At 42.0% G+C, this 25,399-nt stretch overlaps 2 protein-coding genes, 1 non-coding gene and 1 pseudogene across 8 annotated transcripts; 2 read left to right on the top strand and 2 right to left on the bottom strand.

Moving 5' to 3' along the window:
• Positions 1-964: 964 nt before the first annotated feature.
• Positions 965-11,257, top strand: LOC100834230 (annotated as a pseudogene).
• A 3,721-nt stretch (positions 11,258-14,978) lies between these two features.
• LOC100833305 (iron-sulfur assembly protein IscA-like 2, mitochondrial) lies at positions 14,979-23,173 on the bottom strand. 6 transcript variants are annotated; one of them, XR_002960496.1, is made up of 7 exons: positions 22,846-23,173; positions 22,216-22,346; positions 21,912-22,020; positions 20,616-20,705; positions 17,512-17,758; positions 17,338-17,419; positions 14,979-15,203 (listed from the first exon to the last, which is right to left on the bottom strand). XR_002960496.1 is itself a non-coding variant. In XM_010239758.3 (5 exons), exons 1-4 carry the CDS (start codon positions 23,017-23,019, stop codon positions 20,622-20,624), a joined length of 498 nt encoding a protein of 165 aa, XP_010238060.1. In that variant the 5' UTR covers positions 23,020-23,172; the 3' UTR covers positions 17,862-18,252; positions 20,616-20,621. The 6 variants fall into 6 exon arrangements, 1 of the variants encoding a protein (XP_010238060.1); XR_001407484.2 differs by having other exon boundaries at positions 17,338-17,427; positions 17,636-17,758; XR_001407485.2 differs by having other exon boundaries at positions 17,636-17,758.
• LOC100833612 (carotenoid 9,10(9',10')-cleavage dioxygenase) lies at positions 15,946-20,098 on the top strand. The gene is given in 14 exon segments (XM_003576365.4): positions 15,946-16,177; positions 16,388-16,534; positions 16,666-16,768; positions 16,865-17,124; positions 17,207-17,386; positions 18,124-18,202; positions 18,296-18,377; positions 18,537-18,599; positions 18,684-18,822; positions 18,949-19,276; positions 19,398-19,462; positions 19,541-19,696; positions 19,796-19,900; positions 19,903-20,098. Coding segments are annotated over 14 exon segments (1,929 nt in total). The 5' UTR covers positions 15,946-16,003; the 3' UTR covers positions 19,951-20,098.
• Positions 23,174-24,645: 1,472 nt separating the features above from the next.
• On the bottom strand, positions 24,646-24,732 carry TRNAY-GUA. Its single transcript is given in 2 exon segments — positions 24,646-24,681; positions 24,696-24,732. It is a non-coding gene; the product is annotated as a tRNA-Tyr (tRNA).
• Positions 24,733-25,399: the final 667 nt, after the last annotated feature.

The raw sequence follows: 25,399 nt of genomic DNA, 5'->3' as shown, positions 1-25,399 counted from the left end.
TTGCAATTAATTCATGTTTCTTGTTATTCCTCGAGTGGTTTTAGATTAATCCTCGTAACTTTCTGTCAGCTGTTACTATTTTGATCATATCTTTTGATTGGTAAGTCCGATTGAGCTGATTCTTGTTGCGTTGGTTAGATAATTTTAGTACCTTTCTTTTCCATACTCATACGTATTTTTTGGTTCATCCAATCAAAAGTTACGGCTGTTTTACTATCACGGACAGAAAGGTGATTTAGGGTTTGAACTTTCAGGAAAAGTTTTAATTTGCTTCCGCGCAATCATTCACCCCCCGTCTGATTGCCTATCTCGATCTCACAACAGGTTTTGATGTTCGTTAAGGTTAACGAGCTTAACGAGCCGAGCTCTTAATGAGCGAGCTCTTAACGAGTCGAGCATGCTCGTTAGCCAGGCCTAAATGCAGTGTGCAGACGAAATGCGTCAATGCAACCTCATCCGGGGGGAGGATCTCAAACAAACCGATACCATCTGTGCTCCAAGCCGTGTTCCGATCTAGCGACGTCACAGCCAAATTTGATCCCCCAACCAGCGCATTTGCTGCATACACTACGGATAGCTCAGTCCTTTACTATACAGATTGGACTCTAAAAATCCACTTGTTACAAACTCCCAACAGCAGTCCAAGAAGGAGCACACACAAGCATCTTGGGTGGCATCTCTTCCACTTTCTGTACTCGTCCCGGAACAAAAATTTCGTCGACCCAAAGCTCAGATTTTAAATGGATAACTGAAGTGCTCATCTGCGCCGCAGTATCATCCTGTGGCCAAACTGCTTTTGAGTGCCACCAACCAAAAGATGAAAACCATTTCGGAATTCGGATATTCCAAGACATCCAAAGCTTTGGATGCCCGTTGTCTCTACGCTCAGGCAAACCAATATTACGTACCGATGTGCTATAAATTGGGAGTAGTTCGGCTCGTGGTTGCAGGAATATTAGTCAGAATGTTGACAACTCTATCTCCTCGTATCTTCTTTAAACCCTCCCGTTCCCGTATCTGTCAACCTGCTTTCTCTCTCGGTGCAAGGACTTCGCCAACGTCTGTAACCTCAAATCCAAATACAAACGTTTACCAAAAGTTTTCTGACTTCTGTCCACAGAGAAACCATCGATTGTGAAATTACTATGTTCCTTACGGGCTCTAGATTTGATCTTTTATATTTTCATGATCAGCCAAACCAGACATTTGGCTTGTGATTTTGGAAATGTGATGGGCATCTTTGTCTAATGTTTTATGTTTTCTTGCTTTCAGCAAACTCCGTTCCAAGGGCTCCAGAGGCAGGTTTATTTCAAGATTGATGAAGCTTCAAAGATCCTGAAGAATGCGCGGCAGAGGTTTCTGGATGCAATAGTTGACTCGACCTTCAAATTTGCTGATCAAGTTCTGCTCCCATCTGAGGTATTTCAGCCCGGGGAACTCGTTATTCCATTGCAAAATTCCCCATCTGACTGTCTGTGAGTTTGCAGAGCAACTTTGCACCAGTTGACGAGATCAGTGGATCCATAGAGATACTCCAGATTGAAGGAGAGATAGCTCAAGATTTTCCGGAGGGCGTATACATCAGAAATGGTGATCATCTAGATTTTTTTTGTGAATACCGCAATACTATCTCTGTTCCAAAATGTAAGACGATTTTGTACGCCAAAATGGCCTACCAAAACGTCTTGCATTTTGAGACAGAGGTAGTAGTAAATTAGTGCAGCAGAAGAAAAACAAACAGTAAGATAAGTGTCAGACGATTATAACAGGTTCCAATCCCCTCTTTGGTGCCCTACATTCGACTACCTCAGTGTTTGGACAGTCCAGAGAGATATGGGTCGAGGGCGAGGGTATGCTCCATGCCCTCTACTTCACCAAGAACCATTCATCTTCTTGGTCCGTCTCATATGCCAACCGCTATGTGCAATCCGAAACACTGTAAGATTGAAAAAGCTCGCCAGAAACCATACTTCCTCCCTGCCGTCGAGGGTGACTCAGCAGCTATCATGGCCGCCTACATTCTCAACTATGTAACTAACACATCGAGCGGCATGTAATCTTTTTCGCCTCGTATGTATTCTTGGGCAACTTATTTGGCTGTGAAAAAACCGAAGCAAGGTAACTCAACAAGCCTGTGAAACTCTTGTCTGACCAGCATGATGCTGTCTTCAGCCTCAAAAGTTCGAGCGTCACTTCGAACACGTTGTTTTCTTTGTTAGCTCCATCATACAAGGGTATGTTTCTGTCCTCCAACAATTTTTTGAACTGAGCAGACTCTGCCTCATCTTCGGGGTCCTCCAGTTGGTCCCGTAGGTACGGGTCATCTAACATTTCGGCAATCCTGCCACGTGGAGGTACTTCACCTTCCACATTAGCCTCCTCATCGACCCTTGTTTCTTTCTCGAAATCATTCGTCAGATCATACCGCAGAACATCATCATCTTCGCTACCGCAACCGACATCAACCGCATCCTCCCCGTGACAAGTTCAGCGAGAATAACCATCGACAAAACCCGATGCCAGCACGTGGATCTGAACATCTTCAGGCTTCATCATGCACGTGTTTCCACATTTGCGACATGGGCAACGCATCATCAAAAGTCCTTTTCGTTCCATATCACCTTTCGCGACTCCAAAAAGACCGTCCATTCGGTTATCCATTGAGCATTGATTCTTTCCTTCGCGTACATCCAAGAACGATCCTTCGATCTACAACACAATACACAAGAAAACAAAAAAGCAAAATAGTTAGCCTAATCATTGACAAGGAGATTAATGTGCTAATTAACCGGAGCTAACTAAAATTTTGAAATTAGAGACATTCGGAGAGAAATTGGAGGCCGGCGAGAAAGATCAGGAGGGAGAGAGAGCACGCAAGCGAGAGGGAAGCTCCAGGCGACGAAGAGGATGCCGCATTTCGGCCGGCGGCCGCTGAGCTCAAAAATTTTAAATTGGGAAAATTCGGAGAGAAATTGAGGCCGGCGAGAGAGATCGGGGGGGAGAGAGACATCGGGAGGGAGAGGGAAGCTTAGGGCTCGAAGATCGGAGCACTCCGGCCGCCGGAGCTCCAAAAATGGAGCTCGGCGGCCATGGCCGCTCGCCAGCCATGCAGGCGGCGCCGCCGGCGCGGGGGGGAGGGAGGAGGGTGTACCTGGGGTGGTCGCCAGAGGCAATGGCGCGGTCAGGCGGCACCTCGCCGTCGCCGGAGAGGAAGTGGCCGCAGCTGGTCCGTCACGACACGCGGCGCGACCAGCTGCGGCTCCGCACAGCGTACTTAATACGCGAGTAACATCAGTGTCGGTCGAGGTTTTCTCGACCGTTACTGATAATCGTGTACACATCAGTAACGGTCGAGCTGGTCCGACCGTTACTTATGCATGGCTCATCAGTGGCGATCGCCACTTAAACGACCGCCACTGATGTAACTCGCGAGCTATGAGTGTTCATCAGTGGCGGTCGTGTCGCGCGACCGCCACTGATGTGTGGCTGGGCGGGGACGGCCGGTGCCCGCTCGGTTCATCAGTAACGGTCGTGGCCGCGACCGACACTGATGTTCTTTATCAGTAACGGTCACGTCGGACCCGTTACTGATGTTGCATGGCATATAGACTGTTTTGTAGTAGTGCAAATCCACTCATTGTATGTGCAGTTTATCAGAAACTCTAACTTGAAGTTCGTGAACATGAAATGCAGCTGAGGTTTGCCAAAGTGAACAAGAACATCAGCAACACAAATGTGTTTGAACACGCGGGTAGGGTGTACGCCGGCGCTGAGAGCGATCATCCCCACGAAATCTGCATACAGAATCTTGAGACAGGCAATACCTAGGACCTCGGCAGGGAATGGGATCGGCCCTTCACAACTCACCCAAAGGTATGGAGGTGATGGGTTCGTTGCATGGAAAACAAAAATTTTCCTACGAGATGTGCGGAACAAACCCAAGATCATATCTAGTAGATGTAAATAATGAGAGGGATAATGAGCATCATACCCTCGTAGACCACAAAGCGTTATGATCACGGGATCGTTGTTGGCGTGGTGGAACTTTCGATGAGATCAACCTCAGTGCAGAAACGACGGCACCTCCTTGGTATCCACACGTTCAGCTTCACGTCGTCTCCTCCTTCTTGATCCAGCAAGTGAAGGGAAGAGGTCGATGAGATTCCAGCAGCACGACAGCGTGGTGGTGGCTATGGTGGACAGCTCCGCGGGCAGGGCTTCGCTGCGCGCTAGAGAGGAGGAGGAGAGGGGCTCAGGGGATAGAGATCCAGCTGAGGGCATGGTGTGTCCTCTCCCCCTGCCCCTCCCCTCTATTTATATAGGGGGTGGTGGCCAGGATTTGCCCCTCCTCCAAGGAGAGTCTAGGGCCGGCCAGGGGAGGAAAAGGAGTCCCGGGACTCCTTCCCACGTGTGGTCTTCCCAGGTACGTGGTTTCCACCTCGTGGTGGAGTCCCCACGGTTCCCTCTCCCCTAATGGGCAGGCCCATTAGGAGATAATTAATTAGATTGCTCCAATTAAATTCATATAGAGGTCCAATTAAATTCTCAGGAATATTCCAGAACATTTCAGAACCTTCTGAGAACTTGCGGAACCTTCTAGAATATTCCCGGTCAATACCGGAAAATATCCCAAACTTTTCTGAAACCCTGAAACAGCTTTTCCATATATAAATCTTTATCTTAGGACCATTTCGAAGCTCCTCGTGATGTCCTGGATCCCATCCGAGACTCCGAATCAATATTTGATATCACCATCTATTTATCTCATCGAACCCTAGCGACATAAAACATTAAGTGTGTGACCCTACGGGTTCGAGAACATGTGGACATGACCGAGACACCTCTCCGATCAATAATCAATAGCGGGACCTAGATGTCCATAATGGTTCCCACATATTCCACGAAGATCTCATCGGTTGAACCACGATGTCGAGAATTCAATTAATCCGGTATCCAATTCTCTTTGTCTCGCGATATATTATTTGCCCGAGATTTGATCGTCGGTATCACCATACCTAGTTCAATCTCGTTACCGGCAAGTTCTCTTTACTCATACCGCAATATAATATCCTCGTGACTAAACACATTAGTCACATGCTTGCAAACTCATTAGGATGTTATATTACCAAGAGGGTCCAGAGATATCTCTCCGTCACATGGAGTGACAAATCCCAGTCTTGATCCATACAACCCAACAAGCACCTTCCGAGATACCTGAAGAACACCTTTATGATCACCCAGTTACGATATGACGGTTGATGTCCACAAAAAGTATTCCTCCGGTACTAAGGAGTGGCATGATCTCATGGTCTAAGAAAATGATACTTGACATAATAAAAGCATTAGCAATTTAAACTTAAGTGACACGATCAAAAGCTATGCTTAGGTTTGGGTCTGTCCATCACAGCATTCTCCTAATGATATGACCTCGTTATTAAATGACAACACATGTCTATGGTTAGGAAACCTTAACCATCTTTTAATCAACGAACTAATCTAATAGAGGCGTATTAGAGACACGGTATTTGTTTATTTATCCACACATGTATTTAGTTTCCTGTTAATACAATTATAGCATGGATAATAAACATTTATCAAGAACAAGAAAATATGATAATAACATATTTATTATTGCCTCTAGGGCATATTTTCAACAGGAGGCCACTAACTGTTTCCTGCATTAGCTGCATGGCTAACATGATCATGTATCTGCCACAGAATCAAAACTATTTGACAGTACATTCCATACAAAGTAATCGAAGAACCGAAAAGAATCAACAAACTGTTTCAGTTACTTGTGCTGCAAATTTATTCCATCTGACGGCTCAAAACTTAAATGATTAATGGAACCCAGGTGTGACATGAAATGAGATGCAGTACATATGCAGAAGTTATCTGGATGAAGGGGGGGGGGGGGGGGGGGGACAGACATGTGACATCTATCTATCATCTGTGTTACATATCTTGCTTAGGAAAACATGCATTTTGCACGATGAGCCATCACGGCTAATATTCTATGTAACTACAGAAAAAACATGCAGCACTTATCAGTACCCACTACATATAATATACTATTCTTTACACAAACATATATGTTGCAAACAATAATGAATAGCTCCCAACCAAAACAAACATCACTTTGCATACCCAAGTATAATCACTTTGCTACATGTTTTAAAATGCATGCACATGGTGTTGTCTTTGTCCGCTCTGTTTGGATGCTTTAAGCAAATTTGTTCAAATGGCTGTAGGTAGTTCCTGGAACAGGGGAGCTTGTAATCTTTGGTTCAGGTGCAAAGAGACCTTTCCTAGTTTTTGGGGTTGTCTCTGGTAATTTTACTGTACTTCTCTAGAATTATATACCATATTCCCTGTGCCAAGGTCGAAATCAAATTATAACCATAAGTCAAGTTTAATTTGACTGCAGATGATGGAACAAAATTAAAGCATAAAGTTGACCTCAAGATGGGCAGATGTACACTTTGTCGTGACATAGGAGTTACTCTAAAGTATGCCGATTCAATAAGTATCGTTTGCTCCCTGTTCTTTATTGACCTCATTGCATACTACTCCCTCCGATCCATAATAAGTGTCTTGTACAACTTTGACACTTATTATGGATCGGAGGGAGTACTTATTAAGTTTGACCTGTGACAGAATAGTAGATTTCAGTAAACAAACCACTTACTATTGACATCGGTGGAGTCACCAAAAGCGGTCAGTAAGTATTTGAGATAAACTTATGCCAACATATATAAGCAACTTCTTGATTTGCAAGATCAAAATAACATATTTCCTCTGGCATCTAGGCTGATCAAATTTGAGAAGGATGGTTATGCAAGAATCGGGATTATGCCCCGCTACGGTGATGCAGAGTCAGTTATGTGGTTCGATGTTGAACCGTTCTGCATGTTCCATCTTATCAATTGCTTCGAAGAGGGTGATGAGGTACGTAGTATTCTATGAGTTCTTAGCTTTTCTTCAAATACTTTCAGTGTGTATTTGCTTAAAAATTTATATTTTTTCTATCTTCAACTCAATCAAAACTAACTGCATCACAAATTCCATCCTTCCTGGTTACCAAGGTTATTGTCCAGGGCCTCCGTTCAGCTGACTCCGCCATACCAGGGCCAAGACATGGGCTGAATAAACACGATATGCTCCCTGAAACATGTGACCTTACAATAAATGGCAAGATCATGAAACAAGGAATTAATGAGAAATTATTCTCTCGCCTATATGAGTGGAGACTAAATCTGAAAACAAAGACTGTTTTAGGAGAATATTTGACTGGAACAGAGTTATCCCTAGAATTCCCAATGATTAACGACCAGTACACAGGTGTGCATCAAAATTATGCCTATGCACAAATAGTGGATTCTGTAACAAGATCTGCTGGCACTAGTGAAAAAGGTATTGCTAAAAATAAACCGCATTGTCCGTACATTAATGGCTTGGAATTTGGGTGCATATGTCTAGTTTGCGTTTACATTTTACCGTACTATGCATCAGACCTTGACTTTTATTATATCTTGCAGTACTCCCAAAATATGGAGGTTTTGCAAAACTATACCTTGAAGAGAGGGACAATGTAATTATGAAGGTACGTATAAATGAGCTTCGTCTATCAGCTCAGTTGTTATTTAACAAAGATGTCCTCAATAAAATTCAAATTGTAAACCAGACATCGGCAGAAGATTTAATAAAGATGGAAAATCATTGGCTTGGTGAAGACCAGTTCTGCTCTGGAGCATCATTTGTTCGAAGAGTTGGTGCCTCTCGTGAAGATGATGGGTGGATAATTTCTTTTGTACACAATGAAAGAACTAATACATCTCAGGTAAGTTTTCATTTTAACATACTATACACACACCGATTTCAATATGGAAGACAAGACTGATTTTAATTATTGACACACCATTTATGTCATATCTCACAGGTTCACATTATTGACACCCTAAGATTCGAAGGTGCTCCTATTGTCAAAATAACATTGCCACAAAGGGTACCCTACGGCTTCCATGGAACTTTTGTCCATAACCCTAAAACGGGAGTATGAATACCAAACCAGCAGAAATCTAGACAGCTTAAAATTTAAATATAGAATTCAGCTTTTATAAGTAGAGCATAGTTTCTTGTACCTTGTATGGTTAACCGTACAATATAACATGAATTTCTCCATGCAAATTTTCCGCATGGGTGAGTGAAAGTTATTAGTATTACAGGCTGCTTTGTAGATTATTTGACGGAGTTGCTTGTCAAAGTGTGAGGAAACTGTGTTCTGCTAGCACCATAAAATGGCTTCAGTTCTAGCTGTCTCAATTGTATGTAATTTAGCATCAGGACTTAAATATTTTGTTGTATTGAAAACTTCCATGCCAGTATCCTGAAAAATAATGTGTTAGATATTTAAATTTAATGCAATTAAGCCTGCAGCACAATCTGAAGGGAACATTCGACCTCGACATTAGAACAGGCCATCGTTTTCTGATACCAAACTGGCACAACCCAGGGTTCTCTATATAAGAGGATAACCAACAGGTCTACAGTAGTGCAATGTAGGTCAAGTGCTAAGACCCAATTGGGTACTCTATAATAGTATTCCATGTTCACAACGTGAGGGACAGAGCCACTAAACAAGTTCAAAACTAACTACGAATGCTGAGTGTATCAGTTCCTCCACATGATCCACAGTTGAACCTTTCACGAAGTCATATGAGACATTGTCGACAACCAACTTAACACAATTATTTCCAAAAGACCCTACAGTTAAGCCTTTACTAGTTTACTCCTATAAAAAAACTAAAGTGGTGGCAGTGGTAAGTCATCTTTTGACAGCGTCATTTGCTTTCGTTTTTGGCACAAATCATTGAGATAAGAACGAATATGAATTACATGATCTAAGACAATTGATAATAGTACACCATCATCGTTATACGTGTATTGGTGCCTTTGCCGAAAGCCCGAAGGAATGCCTTCGGCAAAGCCCGATGACTACAGCAACGTGCGCTTGTTCCGGTAGTGGGGTATTGTGCTAGTCTAAAATAAATGAGGCATACCTCTATAGCATGTTTAAGCATTATGGAAGTACCAAGTTAAATTTAATGGGTCCCTCTTGGATTCGTTTGCACCATCTCGCGGTTTACGGCAAGGTGACCCATTATCCCCATTTTTATTCCTCTTTGTGGCGGATGGTCTTTCAGCACTTTTGCACCATGCTACTCAGATTGGCAGAATTGCTCCTCTTCGGGTCTGCCGGCGGGCACCTGGCATCTCTCATCTTCTTTTCGCAGATGATACTCTTTTATTTCTGCGTGCTGATCCGGATGAGGCTGCTAGTGTCCTGGATATAATTCATAGCTATGAGAAGGGCACCGTCCAGCTTATAAACCCGGCCAAATGTTTCTTGTTCTTTGGGAAGTCTTGCCCTGATGCTATGCAGCAAGCTATCAGAGATGTGCTTCATGTCGTTGATTCAGAGTTTGAATCGAAGCACCTGGGTCTACCTACACCAGAAGGTCGTATTAACCGTGGAAAATTCCAAAATCTTCAGGCCAAGTTGCAGAAGAGGCTCCTATAGTGGGGAGATAATTATCTCTCTGCCGGCGGAAAGCAAGTTTTGATCAAGTCGTTTGCGCAAGCTTTGCCGACTTATGTTATGGGTGTTTTCAAGCTCCCTTTCTCAGTTTGTGAAGACCTCACTCGTATGGTCCGCAACTACTGGTGGGGTGCAGAACAAAGGAAACGAAAGACCCATTGGATGGCTTGGGATAAAATGGTTAAAGCTAAGTCGCACGGCGGAATTGGGTTCAGAGACATGCGTGTTTTCAATCAAGCACTGCTCGCTCGTCAGGCGTGGCGCTTAATCGATAACCCTGACAGTCTTTTTGCCCGAGTTTTGAAGGCTCGCTACTACCCACAAGGTAATATCATCGATACCGTTTTTATTGGAAAGGCTTCCTCCACTTGGCAGGCTATTGCTTATCGCCTCGAGCTGTTGAAGAAGGGTATGATTTGGAGGATAGGAACCGGGGATAAAGTCAGGGTCTGGCGAGACAATTGGCTTCCCAGAGACCTGCACCTGCAACCTATCACTCAACAGGGAAGATGTCGGCTGAGGTGGGTGTCGGTTTTCCTGGACGAGCATGGCGCGTGGCGGACTGATTTGCTGCAGCGTTGGTTCCTTCCCGTGGATGTGGACACGATCAAGCTTATTAGACCTTCACCACGTGCTGACAGTGATATCCTTGCATGGCACCCTGAGACCTCTGGGATCTTTACTGTTCGCAGCGCTTATAAGCTGGGCATGAGCCTCTATGCGCCTGAGCCGAATGCAGGTGCGACAAGCATGAGACCTGATGGAAGTAGGTCTAGCTGGAACTTCATCTGGAAGGCGCCGGTACCACAGAAGGTGCGTATCTTTGCATGGAAGCTTGCCACTAATTGTCTTGCAACTCGGCGGAATAAGAAGGAACGACATCTGGAGCTGATGAGCACTTGCCTGGTCTGCGGTAACGGCGAGGAGGACTCGTTTCATACTTTCTGTGTTTGCCCGCCAGCGCGTGCGTTGTGGGAAGCTATGGGCGATTGCTGGGGCATCCCGCCGGTTCAGACTGTCCGTAATGAGGGTGAAGAGTGGCTGTTGATTTTGTTGGCCAAGGTTTCAGAAGATCAGCGGACCATGATGCTTATGATGCTTTGGAGGATCTGGTATGTGCGGAATGAGATCACCCATGACAAGCCGGCGCCGGCAACGTTTGCCTCGCAGAAATTTTTGCAAAGCTACGTTGATGTCCTGCTTTCTCTGAAGAAAAACCCGGCTGCTGATCCAATCAAAGGGAAGCAAGTGACTGGTGTCCATGCAATCCCGCGTCAAAAGTTCAGATCAAATTCTACACCTGAGAAGGTCTGGGAGCCCCCGCCGGAGCACTGGGCCAAACTGAATGTTGATGGCTCGTTCACTGAAACAGGTGAAGCTGGTGCTGGGATGCTGCGTGGCCATGATGGCCAGACGATCTTCAGCGCTACACGCTACCTGAAGAGTTGTGGTGATGCACTGGAAGTTGAACTTTCTGCCTGTATGGAGGGAATTGCTTTGGCCCTCCAGTGGACTAATCTGCCGCTCATTGTCGAGACGGACAGCAGCCAGGTCAAGCTGCTCCTTGAGAGTAATGGTGAAGATCGTTCTAGATGCCGCAGTTTGGTTTTGGAGTTCGAGGAGACTGTTAGCCTTAGGGAGGGAGATTGTGATTGTTAAAGTTGATAGATCACAGAATAGGGGTAGTCACGATTTGGCGGCTCATGCCAGGTCTAGCCAACGTACTTACTGTTGGTTAAGATGCAATCCTTTGCATCCTGATGTAACCCCTGTTTAATTAATATATCTCCTTTCTTTGCAAAAAAAAAAGCATTATGGTGGCTAGTCTAAAATAAATGAGGCATACCTCTATAGCATGTTTAAGCATTATAGTGCCAAGCATAGTGAATTCTGCCTACCCAAGAAATAGGAAACCAAAGATCCTCCTTCCTGAATGATAACCAATTGATTGAACTCCCGAAAGATTTACAGTTGTTCCACAAAACAAGGCACATACACATACACAAACTGAACAGTTCATTCTTAATAAGAAAATGATACCTGCTCCGTAAAAAATGAAAAAAGAAACGGAAAATTTTGCAAAAATTATCCCATGGAAGCTGTAAACATTGAGGAAAGCTATTACTCCAATGAAGAGATGGGGAATAGACCAATACGGACGCAATTATCAATCTTGCTGAGTGACAGCGACCTCTGGCTCTGCCGCGGTGTTTCAGTTGTCGGGAGCGGCCAAACGACGGTGGTTAACGCAAATACAGCTGTTAAATAAAGCAGCAAAGGCGGTAGAGGAGTTGCGGCGTCGGCATCGGTGCCCGCCTCTAGTACGGGTGGCGCCGCTGTAGAATGTGTGGATCGAAGAACGTTTTGGCGGTGACGTGGAGCGGGATGCGTGAGATCCACGCACAGCCGCTACGTGGTGTAAGTTCTTTTAATTTCTGATTTTTGCTTCTCCTAAATTTGGGTTATTTAGGACAAGTAAAACCGAATCTTCTCCGAGTCACTGTAATAAGAGTCTAAGACCACTTGCATGCCAATAATAATAATAATAATAATAATAATAATAATAATAATAATAATAATAAGACCATCCGTAATTTATGTTCTCCTAGCACGCTATCTTAGATGGTGATATATAGTTCATAAAAACAAGGACATGAGTAGCAGGCAACTGTTAATAATTTGACACATGTCATCTGTAACCAATACAATAGCTAGTAAGTATGGTAATTTCAGAAAACCAGAAAACAACAGGTTTTGGGTAGGGTTTCGAGGACACACAGGTCTAAGAGTCTGCAACAGTTTGCCATAGATTTTGGTGTACTTTTTTTTTTTTCAAAAACCCCAAATTGCTCGGATTAGTGCATGTGGCAGCAAAACGAACAGTTCGAGTCTACATGCAAGACGCCACGTCATACGGTCTCTTTTTTACTCAATCCCTCGCATTATGCTATATTTGGACTCAATTCCAAATAACATCTAAAAAAACAGGTGGCCGGCGGCCGGCGGTGCGGGGCTGGGGAAGGTCGGCGGCGGCAGGATGGGGCAGGAGGGGGGGGGCGCGGCGCTGGGGTAGAGCGTCGGCGCGGGGCGGAGGCCGCTGGTGACGGTCCGTGCGGGGGAGATCGAGAAGGCTCCATGCCTATGCAGGTGAGAGGAAGGAGGAGGGAGAGGATTGTGAATAAAGCGAAGACGAGGGGGCTATGTGGACAAGTGAGATAGACAAAAACTACTACGTAAGACCTTACATGTGGGCCGGTCTTGTCGGTTTCGCTGTCAGAGGCACTGATCCGAGCGTTTTGGGTGAAGTGAAAAAAGTTACACCAAAACCTATTACAACCGTTGCAAACCCTTAGACCCGTGTCTCTTTGAAACCGTAGCCTCAAAACCTGTGGTTTTCTGAAATTTACTACTCCCTCCGTACAACAAAAGATGTCTCATGTTTGTCAAAATGATCCGTTCGACCAAATCCGTGAAGCTGGAGCTGTCCCAAACACATCGAGCTCACACTACTAGTTGCACGCCACATACGTGCTTCATCTGACTATTAATTTATATCCCACTTCTCTTCTCTTTCTTTTTCTCTCTCCTCCAACAAAGCAAAAATACAATATTTAATCTCGTATAACCACATTGCATCACCTTATTAAAATTTCTCTAGAAGACATCATTCACAATGCAAGTTCTTTTAATTGTTGTATTAAAAAGGGTTGCATTAATTAATTTAGTAATCATGATGGCATGTGATTGGAGTAATAAATATGTTTGCCTATATCCACTTGCAAGAGTTGTATTTCTCGGAAGAGACAACTTCCTTCTCTTTCTTCCTTAATCAGCATGTCATGTGATCAGCAAAATGCTTAATATAACGTGCTAAGACATTATCGTGAGAGGCCTAAGTAAGATATAAGCCATTTGGTCTTCAATTTGTGATTCAGATCTAAGCATTTAGTTTTTTTTTATCTATACCATTAAGTTTTTGTTAGAACCAATCTGTAATCTACCCCATCTCGAATGGACCACAGGCAATTTCAAAAAAGAAAATCCTTCGGTGAAACATGGAAGCAACTCTCACTACCACAAACCGTTTTAGCCCTATCGGGAATTTTATTCATGTCAGGCCCGCAATTGGCCAATGGGAGAACATAACATATTCATGGCAGGGATTATTGGTCTTGTCAGGCCCACAGTTGACCGACATTAGAACACAACATATTCCTGTCGGCCTGTTAGAACCACACAGGAAAATATAAACTAGCGATGAGACTACTAGTTTAGAAGCCTAAATGAATTTACTTTGGGGCTTATGGGAGAAGCTGGGGGAGGTGCACTTTCTGGGAGAAGCTGAAATTAAGCCCAAAAGAAGGTAGCATTTGTAGTACACAAGTAAACAATTTGTTATTTTCTTTAAAGAAAGTTGGACTCGTACTACTTTCCGTTAAAAGAAATCACACCTTTGCTACCTTTGTTTCTAAATATAAGATGTTCTAATCTTGTCTTAGTCAATTTTCTCAAAGTTTGACTAAATGTATAACAAATTGTAAGGGTATATTTTGAAGATATATATCATGACGAATTTAATAAAACTAATTTAGAGTTGTAAATGGTTACAATTTTTCTATAAATTTTGTCAAAAAAATATAAAAATATATGACTTAGACGAAGCTCGGATATCTTATATTTAGAAGCAGAGACCATATATTTAAGCAAGGATTGACACACTGTTACGTGGGTCTGCCTTTTCAGTGTTAAGAAATGCAAGGAGTTAGGTGATGCAAGATCTCCTTCGATCGGTGCTTTGTGAAACATGAGCCAAGCATTAATTGTACAAAAATAGTTTTAAACCCACTAAAAAAATAAAGGAGGCACTAAGAACGGCTTCACGTAGTCATCAAGTGGTACGAACGATTTGCCACGACTCACAAAGTCCGTGGTTTGTAAATTCCAGAACGGTGCAGAATGCAGCCAAAATGTCAATGCAACTTACTGCAGAGGATCTCAAATCAACCGATGCCATTTGAGCTCCAAGCCTCGATCTAGCGACGTCACCAAGACAGATGTGATCCACCAAGCAGGATAGCATTGTTGCATAGATTAGTACATTCTCCTTTCCAAAATATGAAATGTTATAAATTTCTCCTAAATCAACATTTTAAATTTTTTGACCAAATTTATCGAAAGAATTCTACAGACAATTCTATAACTCTATTAAATTGATCATTTTTTATGTTATACTTATTTGATATTGCAGATTTTTATAAACTTGATTAAATTTGAAGAAGTTTGACTATAACATTTTATATTTGTGACATGAAGTATTTACACATCTGTTTTTTTAAAGGAGGGCAACCCCGGCCTCTGCATTGATCGATGCACACAGTCATCAATTATTTTAATCATTCAAAGCACATGTCTCAACGTTACAACTGAATACAAAAGGATAAAAGGATAAAAATCAACATCATGCCAGCCTAAGACCTGCGCGCCACCCAAACAGGCTGAAGAACTCATGTGCTACCATCTTCGAACGGTGCAACCAAATTCCACAGACCCCCGCGCGAAGCAGTAGGGACCAGGAACGGAGCCATTGGGACGCCTAAAGAACAATCTGCAAGAAATTAGACACTTTACTGTTATAAAAAACCAAATCATTCCTATAATTCCATATAAACCAACAAACCACACAAGCCCCTACAAGCATAAGCGATTTACGTAGATTTCCCAAGCCATCAACCAAACATATTAATGATACATGAGGGAGGAGGTATATTAAATGCCACAAAGACAGTTCACCACACCAAACAGGCCATTGGACATTGAAAAAACAAATATCGAATGGTTTCATCATGATTAAAAAAACACATTTCTCGCTACCGCCCAGTTTCTTTTGGCCAAATCATCTTTGGTGAGCACACCCCACGACATAAATACCAAACAAAAAAAATAATTTTAAGAGGAACCTTGAGCATCCAAATAACTTTATGCCGAAATTTACGCGTCCGTATCGTACCTATGCCATAGATTACTACTTCTCTTTTCCGAAGAGAATCAGCCCGATTAGTACTTCTTCTAGTGCCATCTACGTTGATCAACCAACTAGAATTGATTGGACTCTGAAAACCACTTATTAGAAACTTCCAACAAGCTAAGAAGAACACGTAAGATCTTGGGTTGTATCTATTCGTACTTCTAGTACTCGATCCGCACAAAGTTTTCAGTTTGGCCGGCACATGTTGGCGTCAGTGAAACCTCGAAGCCAACGCTGCGATTTTAAATGGATAAAACACCCCTTGTCACCATGTGTCCAAACTGCTTGAGTGCCACCAACAAAGATGAACCAATTTCGCATATTCCAAGACGTTCCCGGCTTTTCCTGCCCGTTGTCTCGACTCCCAGCAAATATTATCGATGTGCTATAAATTGAGGTCAAATTCTTCTCATGATTGCAGGAAGATTAGGCGTGTCTCTATCAGAATGTTGACAACTTCATCCCCCCGTACCTTTAGACCTTCCCGTACCTGTAGACCTGCTTTCTCTCTGAGTGCAAGAACTTCGTCGAGCTCTATAACCGCAAATTCAAAGGTGAAAGGTCCCTCTCTCCTCTCTCTAAGTCACCCGGTTTCTGTCGGTCGAGAAACTGAACATTTTCTTGTGAAATTTCTATGTTCCAAGCAGGCAAGCGGGCTTTATACTTGATCTTTTATCTTGCGTGATGAGCCAAACCAGGAATTTCATAGGTGCTCTTGGAATAAATGCTGTCAGGGGATTCTAATGTCTTCTTTTTTGTTTCAGAAACCTTTGTTCCAGGAGCTCCAGAGGCAGCTTTCTTTGAAGATTGATGATGCCTCGCAGATACTGAAGAATGCACCACACAGGCTTTTGGATGCAATAGTTGACTCAACCTTCAAATTTACTGCTCAGGCTCTGCTCCCATCTGAGGTATTTTAGTCCAGGGAACTCAGCCATTTTCATTGCACTTACCCATGTGGAAATGCTTAAATCGCAAGCCAAAAACTCATCCGTTCTTAATTTCTTGCAAAAATTAATGACTGCATGTGACAAGTTTGCAGAGCAACTTTGCACCAGTTGATGAGATCGGTGGCTCCACAGAGATACTCCAGATTGAAGGAGAGATACCTGAAGATTTCCCGGAAGGCGTATACATCAGAAATGGTATTCCTCTAGATCTTTTCTGGTTACTGCAATACTAAATAAGTGCAGCAGGAGAATCGCAAACAGCAGGCTGATAAGTATCTGAAATTATAACAGGTTCCAATCCCCTCTTTGGCGCCCTACATTCAACTATGTCAGTCTTTGGAGAGTCCAATGAGATATGGGTTGAGGGAGAGGGCATGCTCCATGCCCTCTACTTCACCAAGAACTGTTCAGCTTCTTGGTCAGTCTCATATGCCAACCGCTATGTGCAATCTGAAACATTGAAGATAGAAAAAGCTCGCCAGAAACCATGCTTCCTCCCTGCAATTGAGGGTGACTCTGCAGCCATCATCGCCGCTTATATCCTAAACTATGTAACAAACACTTTGCAAACCCACATTTACATATGTTCTGTATCAGAAATCCTAACCTGAAGTGAGTGTACATGCAATGCAGCTGAGGTTTGGCGAGGTGAACAAGAACATTAGCAACACCAATGTGTTTGAACATGCAGGTAGGGTGTACGCTGTTGCTGAGAGCCATCAGCCCCAGGAAATCTGCATACAGAATCTTGAGACAGGCAATACCTGGGACATTCATGGGGAATGGGATCGGCCCTTCACAGCTCACCCAAAGGTATAGACGACCAGTAGCACTGTCCTGGATAATCTGCATCGCTAATAGCAATGGTAACTCAAAACATGTATAGAACACAAGAGCAGAACTACTATCGAAGGGTAGTAAAATACATAATACTGCACCTTTGTAAGTAACTTTCTGTATCTTGATAAAGAAAAGCATAGTGATACATCCGCCAGGGAAACACAATTATTTAACAACACATGCAATACAATGAAATTGAAGCACCAAAAAGAATCAACGTACTGTTTCAGTTACATCCATGTGCTGCAAATTTATTCCATCTGTTGGCTCAAATGAATAATGGAGCCCTGGTCTGACATGAAATGAGATGTAGTGCCTGCAACAAAAGCTTATTCCAGAAGTTATCTGCATACAGGGGAGAAAGCAGCCATGTGACATCTATCTATCATCTGTGCTATCGTGCTTATGCAAACATGCATTTTGCAAGATGAGACATCACTGGTTAATATGCTATGTAACTCAAAGAAAGATATGTGCAGCTCTTATCAGGGCCCGGTACATATATTTTAAAAATAACACAAGGTAGTCTATTTTACACATGTACACAATCATGTATGTTGCAGACAATAATAAACAAATTCCAACCAAAACACACATCACTTTGCATACTAAGTATTCACTTTGTTCCACGTTTCCAAATACATGCACATGGTGTTATCCCAGTTGGATCCATCTGTATGCTTTAAGGCAGTTTGCTCAAATGACCACAGGTAGCTCCTGTTACAGGGGAGCTTGTCATCTTTGGTTCAGATGCAAAGAAGCCTTTCTTAGTTGTTGGGGTTGTCTCTGGTAATTCTGTTTTACTTCTCTAGAATTGTTAACATCTTCCGTTGCCAAGCCTGAAATTAATTATAACCATCAGTAATGTTTATTTAACTGCAGATGATGGAACCAAACTAAAGCATAAAGTTGACCTCAAGCTGGACAGGTGTACACTTTGTCATGACATAGGAGTTACTCTGAAGTATGTCAATTTAAGAAATATCACTTGCTCTCTGCCTTTTATTGACTTCCTTGAATACTATTTATTAATTTGACTTGATGGGCGATACCAGAATAGTCTTAGACTAGTGAATTCTAGTAAACAATCAAAACATTCATAAATTTTGTTTTCTTGATGTAGGTACAACATAATCCTGGATTTACCACTTACTATTGACATTGGTAGACTCACTACAGGCGGTCAGTAAGTATTTCAAATAAATTTATCCCAACAATAAGCAGTTGCCTTAATTTGCAAAATCAAAATAACATGGTCCCCCTGGCATAGGCTGATCGAATATGAGAAGGAAGGTTATGCCAGAATCGGGATTATGCCTCGCTACGGTGACGCAGAGTCAGTTATTTGGTTTGAGGTTGAACCACTCTGCATGTTCCATCTTACCAACTGCTTCGAAGATGGTGAAGAGGTACATAGTTTGATAGTATTCTATCAGTTGTTAGCTGTGCTCCATATAACAATGTTTACATGTTTCTTATCGTCATTCACTCCAAACTATCGCACTACAGATTTTCATCGTTTCCTGGTGACTTAGGTTGTTGTCCAGGGCCTCCGTTCAGCTGATTCCATCATACCAGGGCCAAGACTTCGGCTAAGCAAACATGATATGCCCCCTGAAAGATCCGAGCTTACAAGATATGGCAAGACTATGAAACAAGGAATTAATGAGAAATTATTCTCTCGCTTATATGAATGGAGATTGAACCTGAAAACAAAGACTATTTCAGGGGAATATTTGACTGGAACAGAGTTCTCACTAGAATTCCCAATGATCAACAACCACTACACAGGCGTGCATCATAGTTATGCCTATGCACAAATAGTGGATTCTTTAACAAGACCTGATGGTAGTCACGAGAAAGGTATTGCTAAAAATAAACCCCATTTTCCATATCACCAATGGCATGGGCATTGGATCGATATGTCTATTTCTGTGTTCACAGTACTATGCATCACAGGTTAATTTTTTATTATATCTTACAGTACTCCCAAAATATGGAGGTTTTGCAAAAATATGCCTTGCAGACAGACAGAATGTAAATAAAGAGGTATGTATAGCTGAGCTTGTATCAGCTGAGCTACTCTTTAACCAAGATTTCCTCACTCAAATTCAAGTTGTAAACCAGACCTCGGAAGAAGATTTAATAAAGATGGAGAAGCATTGGCTTGGTGAAGATCAGTTCTGCTCTGGAGCATCATTTGTTCCAAGAGTTGGTGGCTCGCATGAAGATGATGGGTGGATAATTTCTTTTGTGCATAATGAAAGAACTAATAAATCACAGGCAAGTTTTCATCGTAGCTTGTAGCATACTATTACAAACCCAAATTTCCATGTGGAAGAGAAGGAAGTCTAATTTTGATCATTATGTGCTATCTCACAGGTGCACATTATAGACACCCGAAGATTTGAAGGTGCTCCTGTTGCAAAAATAACATTGCCACAAAGAGTACCCTATGGATTTCATGGAACTTTTGTTCATACCAACCTGTAAATGGGTGCATGAAGACCAAACCAGCAAAAAAATGGACAGCTTAAAGTTTAAATATTGAACTGGGCATCTGTAAGTAGCATAGTTTTCATGTGCCTTGAATGGTTATCGTACAGTATAATTGTAATTACCATCAGCTTTGTAGGTTATCTGATCGAATTGTTTCCCAAGAGTAAGGAAACTGTGTTCAGCTAACATGAGCATATGGCTGCAGTTCTAGGTGCCTAAACTGTATACAATTTCCCATCAGGACAGAATCACTATAAACAATTTTTCATACTGAAAGAAAATCCAAATCAAATGCCATTAACTTGAAAAATATTGAGCTAGATATCTAATTATAATCAACAGGACTTGCAACAGAATCTGAAGGGAATAGTCAACTTCAACAACTGAAGAGGTCATGACCTCTGATACGAAGTTGACAGAATCCAGGGAACTTGGGGAAAAGCCATGATCCGGAGGAGTCTGAGGGCCAATGAAGCAAATCATCTGGAGGGCTAGCCCATGTTTCCGATGGGTATGCCCCCTCATAACACAAGTGCACAACTTGCAAGTGACAAGCGAGACACAGAATTCAGTAATGCAGTACAGTACATAAGATCCTAAGGTGCAGAAGAAATAGCAGGGACTTATCTGGAACTGGCAAAGTATTATAGTCAATTACTAAAAAATAATTATATTCTGCAAAATCAAGCCTCGACAGGCTTACCTCTCTTCAAACTAACAATGCTGAAAATAAATTAACCATGAAGGAACTCTTGCAACTGCAGCCTCCAACCGCACTTGGATTTGTTGACACCTGCACATCGTACAAACACAAAGAACACATCATTCCTTAGCATAGAACAATAGGGTCACAGTCAAAATGGCAGATGATACCACTCTTAAGTCCTAATAATTTATAAATGAGTAATTACAATCATGTCAAATGTGCATATATTTATTTCTTCTAATGAGCCTTCTTAAAAATATCGCCTAAAACCAGCAATGATATTTGATGTGTTTATAATCTCAAGAACATAAAAGATGCAGATCATATGAAATGTCTATATCATGATGTGGAGAAAAACAACTGGTGGTATTGTTAATCCTGTTCCTGGCCCGAACCTCTTATTGAGCTGTCTAAAAACTATCCCTCCTATCTATATATGTTAGCAAGGCACAAACTTTTTGCATTTTCTCGGAAAAAAACTCATCATTTGAAAATTTGAATGTGATATTATATCCCTGAAGAGAGGATGAGAGGTCATAACTCGCAAGGAACCATAAAATTAAAATGTAAATAAGACCAGATGCTCACCTGCCACACCGGATAGAAATAAATGCAGTCTGATCAGCACTAACTAAGACTTTTCAAATACAAAAGGAGAAATTGCATGCGGATTGATGAGCAAGTTTTAGATCAAATTTGATAAACCACATGAATGCTTTGCATTTTGGCACAAGGGATTTGGGCACTCTTTCAAGACAGGTCAAATGCCAACCATATTTCAAGGGTGAAAAATCACCATCAAGCCGAACCAAGCATAGCTTGGATGGTCAGCCAGCAAGGTATGCTGGCAGCCCACCAGAGTTCGATCCTCGAAGGTCGCACTTTGGTCACTTTGTAAAAAATATATATCTATATACTGTCGGACTGCAACCTCGCAGCTCTTACAGTTTAACTTCAAAAGTCACCACCAAAGCAGTGGCATATTTACTTGAACCATACTTAGGTGGTGGGCTACCTGAATTGAGAATATACTATTCTCCATTAAAAAATATAAACATATACCGCACCTAAGTGTGTAGGACATCAGCCATGTCCACTATAAGCTCAAAACGGAGCAAAGGAAATAATTCTTTAAATAACATGATAACCAATACAGACTATAATGTAGGTCACTAACGAATAGTATTCGATGTTCAAAGGAAATTATTCTTTAGGACCCAATTGGGTACTCTCGATTAGTATTCCCTGTTCAGAAATTGAGTGATAGAGCCACTAACGAAGTTCAAAACTAACCACAAATGACGAGCATATCAGTTCCTCGACATAGTCAACAGTTGAGCCTTTCACAAAGTCATATGAGACATTGTCAACAACCAACTTAACACCATTCTTCTCAAAGACCCTACAGTTAAATAAATAAAAAATGAGACATGCATCTGTAACATGGTTAAAATTATGGTGGTTAAGATCCATGCTTCCCACGAACTGTGGTTAAGATCCATGCTTCCCACAAACTCACTTCTGAGATTCCTTGCTTAATTTTAAAAATACTGTAAAAAAATCATGAAAACCTCAATCTGTAGCATAGACAACTAACCTATCATCTGAATTTTTCTTGTCATCAAGTGCGAAGGTGTATTGGAATCCAGAACACCCACCAGCTTCAACACTCAAGCGCAACATGTTACTCTCAGCGGACGATTCTTTGGAGTGTAACTCTTTCAATCTCTGCAGCAAGCAAAGCCCATGAGCACACACCGAAGAATATAACAACTTAACTGCAGAACTACAACACAGAAAATAAATAATATCAGAAATGACACCTTTTTCCTTATAATAATATTTAGATCATTTTAAGCATGCACACTATAAATACGTATTACTTGCAATCTTGCAGGCTACATAAAAAAATACAAACTCAAATTATCCTCCCTAAATGTTAACCCCGTTCCTCGAAAAAAATGATCAACTCGCTGAATTTGCACCGTTATTTCACAAATAAAGTTACAAAACACAAATACTCCCTTCGATCCATAATAAGTGTCTTGAATTTAGTACAAAGTTGTTGGAGGGAGTACATGATTTCATGGTTAATTTTAATAAGAAAATGATTATAATTGCTCCGTAGAAAATAAAAAACATATCCCCAAATTTCTCCAAAAAATAATCCCTCAAGCAGTAAATGTGGAGTATAGTTACTGAAATGAAGAGACGAGTATAGACCTACACGGACGCAATTATCAGTCAAGCTGACGGCCTCCGGCTCCACCGGCGACGGTATCTCGGCATTGCCAGCGGTGGAGAAAGGGGAGGCGAGGAGGCGGTGGTTCGCGCGGACGCGGCTGTTAAACAGCAGCGCGAAGCAGCGGAGGAGTGGGGGCCTCGCCGAGGCCATCGCCATCGCCGCCTGCCGCTATTACGTGGTGGCAGCGCAGTTTAGAAGAAGGCGGCCGCGCGTCCGAGCTTCGGTGGATGGATGGATACGTGGTGGCGGCGCAGTTTAGAAGAAGGTGACATGGGCTGCGGGGGCTCCAGGCGCTGCCTCTGCTCGCGGTAAAGTTCTTTCCTGATTTTCTCTTCTCCTAAATTTGGATTATTAATCTCTCAAAAGAAAAAAAAAACTTGCATTATTATTATCTCTCAAAGAAAAAATTGAGTAAATTGATCGCATGTCTGTAACTTTGCGACACTTGGTTAAGGTTAGACGAAGCATGACTTGCCAGGGTCAGACTTTCTTTTGTGATTTGCCAAAACGAGAAAACATCTTCGCCGGCGAAAATCTGTGGGTCTCCTCGCCTTCTACTAGAAACAATATATTTCGGATTGGATTCAGACGGATAGTGATCGTACGGTATTATATTTTATTTTTTAATCGGATTCAGAAACGGTGGATGCAATACGGATGCGGAAATAAATATGAAATATGCTGGATGGTACTGATTCTGTATCCTATTCCGAATCTGGCTAAATTATCCGATATACATATCCGACCGGATAGACGAATTCATTTCCTAGATCATATCTGACCGGATCCGGTAGGAAATTATCTGATCTGGTTTCACCCCTAATTTAGATTCAGTCTCTTTGTTTCGATCCAGTTTTCTTAGGTTTTAGTATGAACCACACAGGTATCTAAATAAAACAGAAACATGAGCTTTTGTTGACCTAAACTGGTAGGATGCATTGCTCCATGGGACGTGGATGGTAATGTAAAGATCTCTAAAATGACATGATAGATATGCTCAGATGCACTGATGGCGAAATGGGGTCGTGTGTTGGGAAGGACTTTGTATGGTTTTGTAGATCTACAATTAGGGGATGCGGATGGAGAAAGCATATTAATGGCAGTTATTGTTAGCTCTTGACATCTAACTACCAAAGGTTGGTCATAGTGGGAGTAACATAAAAGTAGTATCATGTACATGATACTAATCTGTGTTTTTTTAGGTCATACTAATTTATGTTACTACCTTCATAATGCATAATACTATAAGCGTAGTCTCAGTGCCTTCATTTATTATTTTACAAAAGACATCATATCTTGGAAATCGTTTTGTTACCAGTATTATGCTGCTACTACTAACTCTTTCTTCATTTAATGATATGCCACATCAACCAGATGCTTAGATGGCATTTCATGATACCACATATGTTACTAGCACTATGACCAGCCTAAGATTTAACTCAAGTAGGTAGGGAACACCAAGGAATCCAAACAACAGCAGCTTTATTGTCACTGACATATAAATGTAGGCGATGCCATAAATGTAATGGCTAAATTTTGCCATACGAGTTTATGTAATCTAGTGTTACCGACATAGAGCTTGTCAGTTCTATCACCGCCTGCGTGCATAGTGAGATCCAAGCGGATGTAACCTTGTATTTTGGCTCTGACCAATGCATAACACCTGTTTCAAAAATAAATGTGTACAAGGTATGAACAAAGAAGCATTTGTTTGTGGACGAACTTCAAGAAAGTGCAAGAAAATCAAACTTTATTCTCGACTTGAAAGAAGTGGCTAAAAAATCCGACCTACCGGATTCGAACCAGTGACCTAAGGATTAATCTGCAACGCACTACAGTCCTCCGCTCTACCAACTGAGCTAAGGTCGGCTTACAAATTCTAGAAGGAATAAATATATATATTCAGCTATTCCTGTTCTGGGGGATATTTTTAGCCATTCATGTTAGCGACTTCTTTGTCTATCCTCCTAGATATTTGCATCATCATGTGTGCTACACAACCGTCATGATCAGTCCTGCATGCGAGCTCCTCAACGTGAATATCGTGCATATTCTATCACGTTAGTACGGAGTACTAAAAATAGCGAGGACTAAGGACAATCCATGGTGATTTGTTGGAGGGGGGAGGCGCATCGGTTGTTTTGAGGATTTGCTTGTTTGTTAAAAAAATAAGTGGATTAGTTTAGATCGTCTTCATTAGCCATGCGACATTCCATAAACGCATATAGAATCTATTGATCTAAGCTAGTTATACTTTCTCTTCTTTTCATGGTGTTACATTGCAGGACGTGGTTATTACATCTGCTCCTGAAGTCAATTATGTAGATGCCCTTTGCATCATTGCTGCTGTATGACCAGTACTCCAGTTCGTACTGTATTTACCAACTCCTAGTCCTATGATACATTGATATACCCTCTTTGGAATTGATAATTCGTCAATTAGGTACTGCAGAGCTAAAGAAACATGTGTCTTGCTCTTGGATGTTCATGTTGGTGGCATCACACAGGGTAGAGGGGGAGCCGCCCAAAGCTCTTG

The sequence above is a fragment of the Brachypodium distachyon genome, chromosome 4 (genome assembly GCF_000005505.3).
Source record: "Brachypodium distachyon strain Bd21 chromosome 4, Brachypodium_distachyon_v3.0, whole genome shotgun sequence".
Classification (NCBI taxonomy): Eukaryota; Viridiplantae; Streptophyta; class Magnoliopsida; order Poales; family Poaceae; genus Brachypodium; species Brachypodium distachyon.
This window is presented reverse-complemented; position numbering and strand designations above follow the sequence as displayed.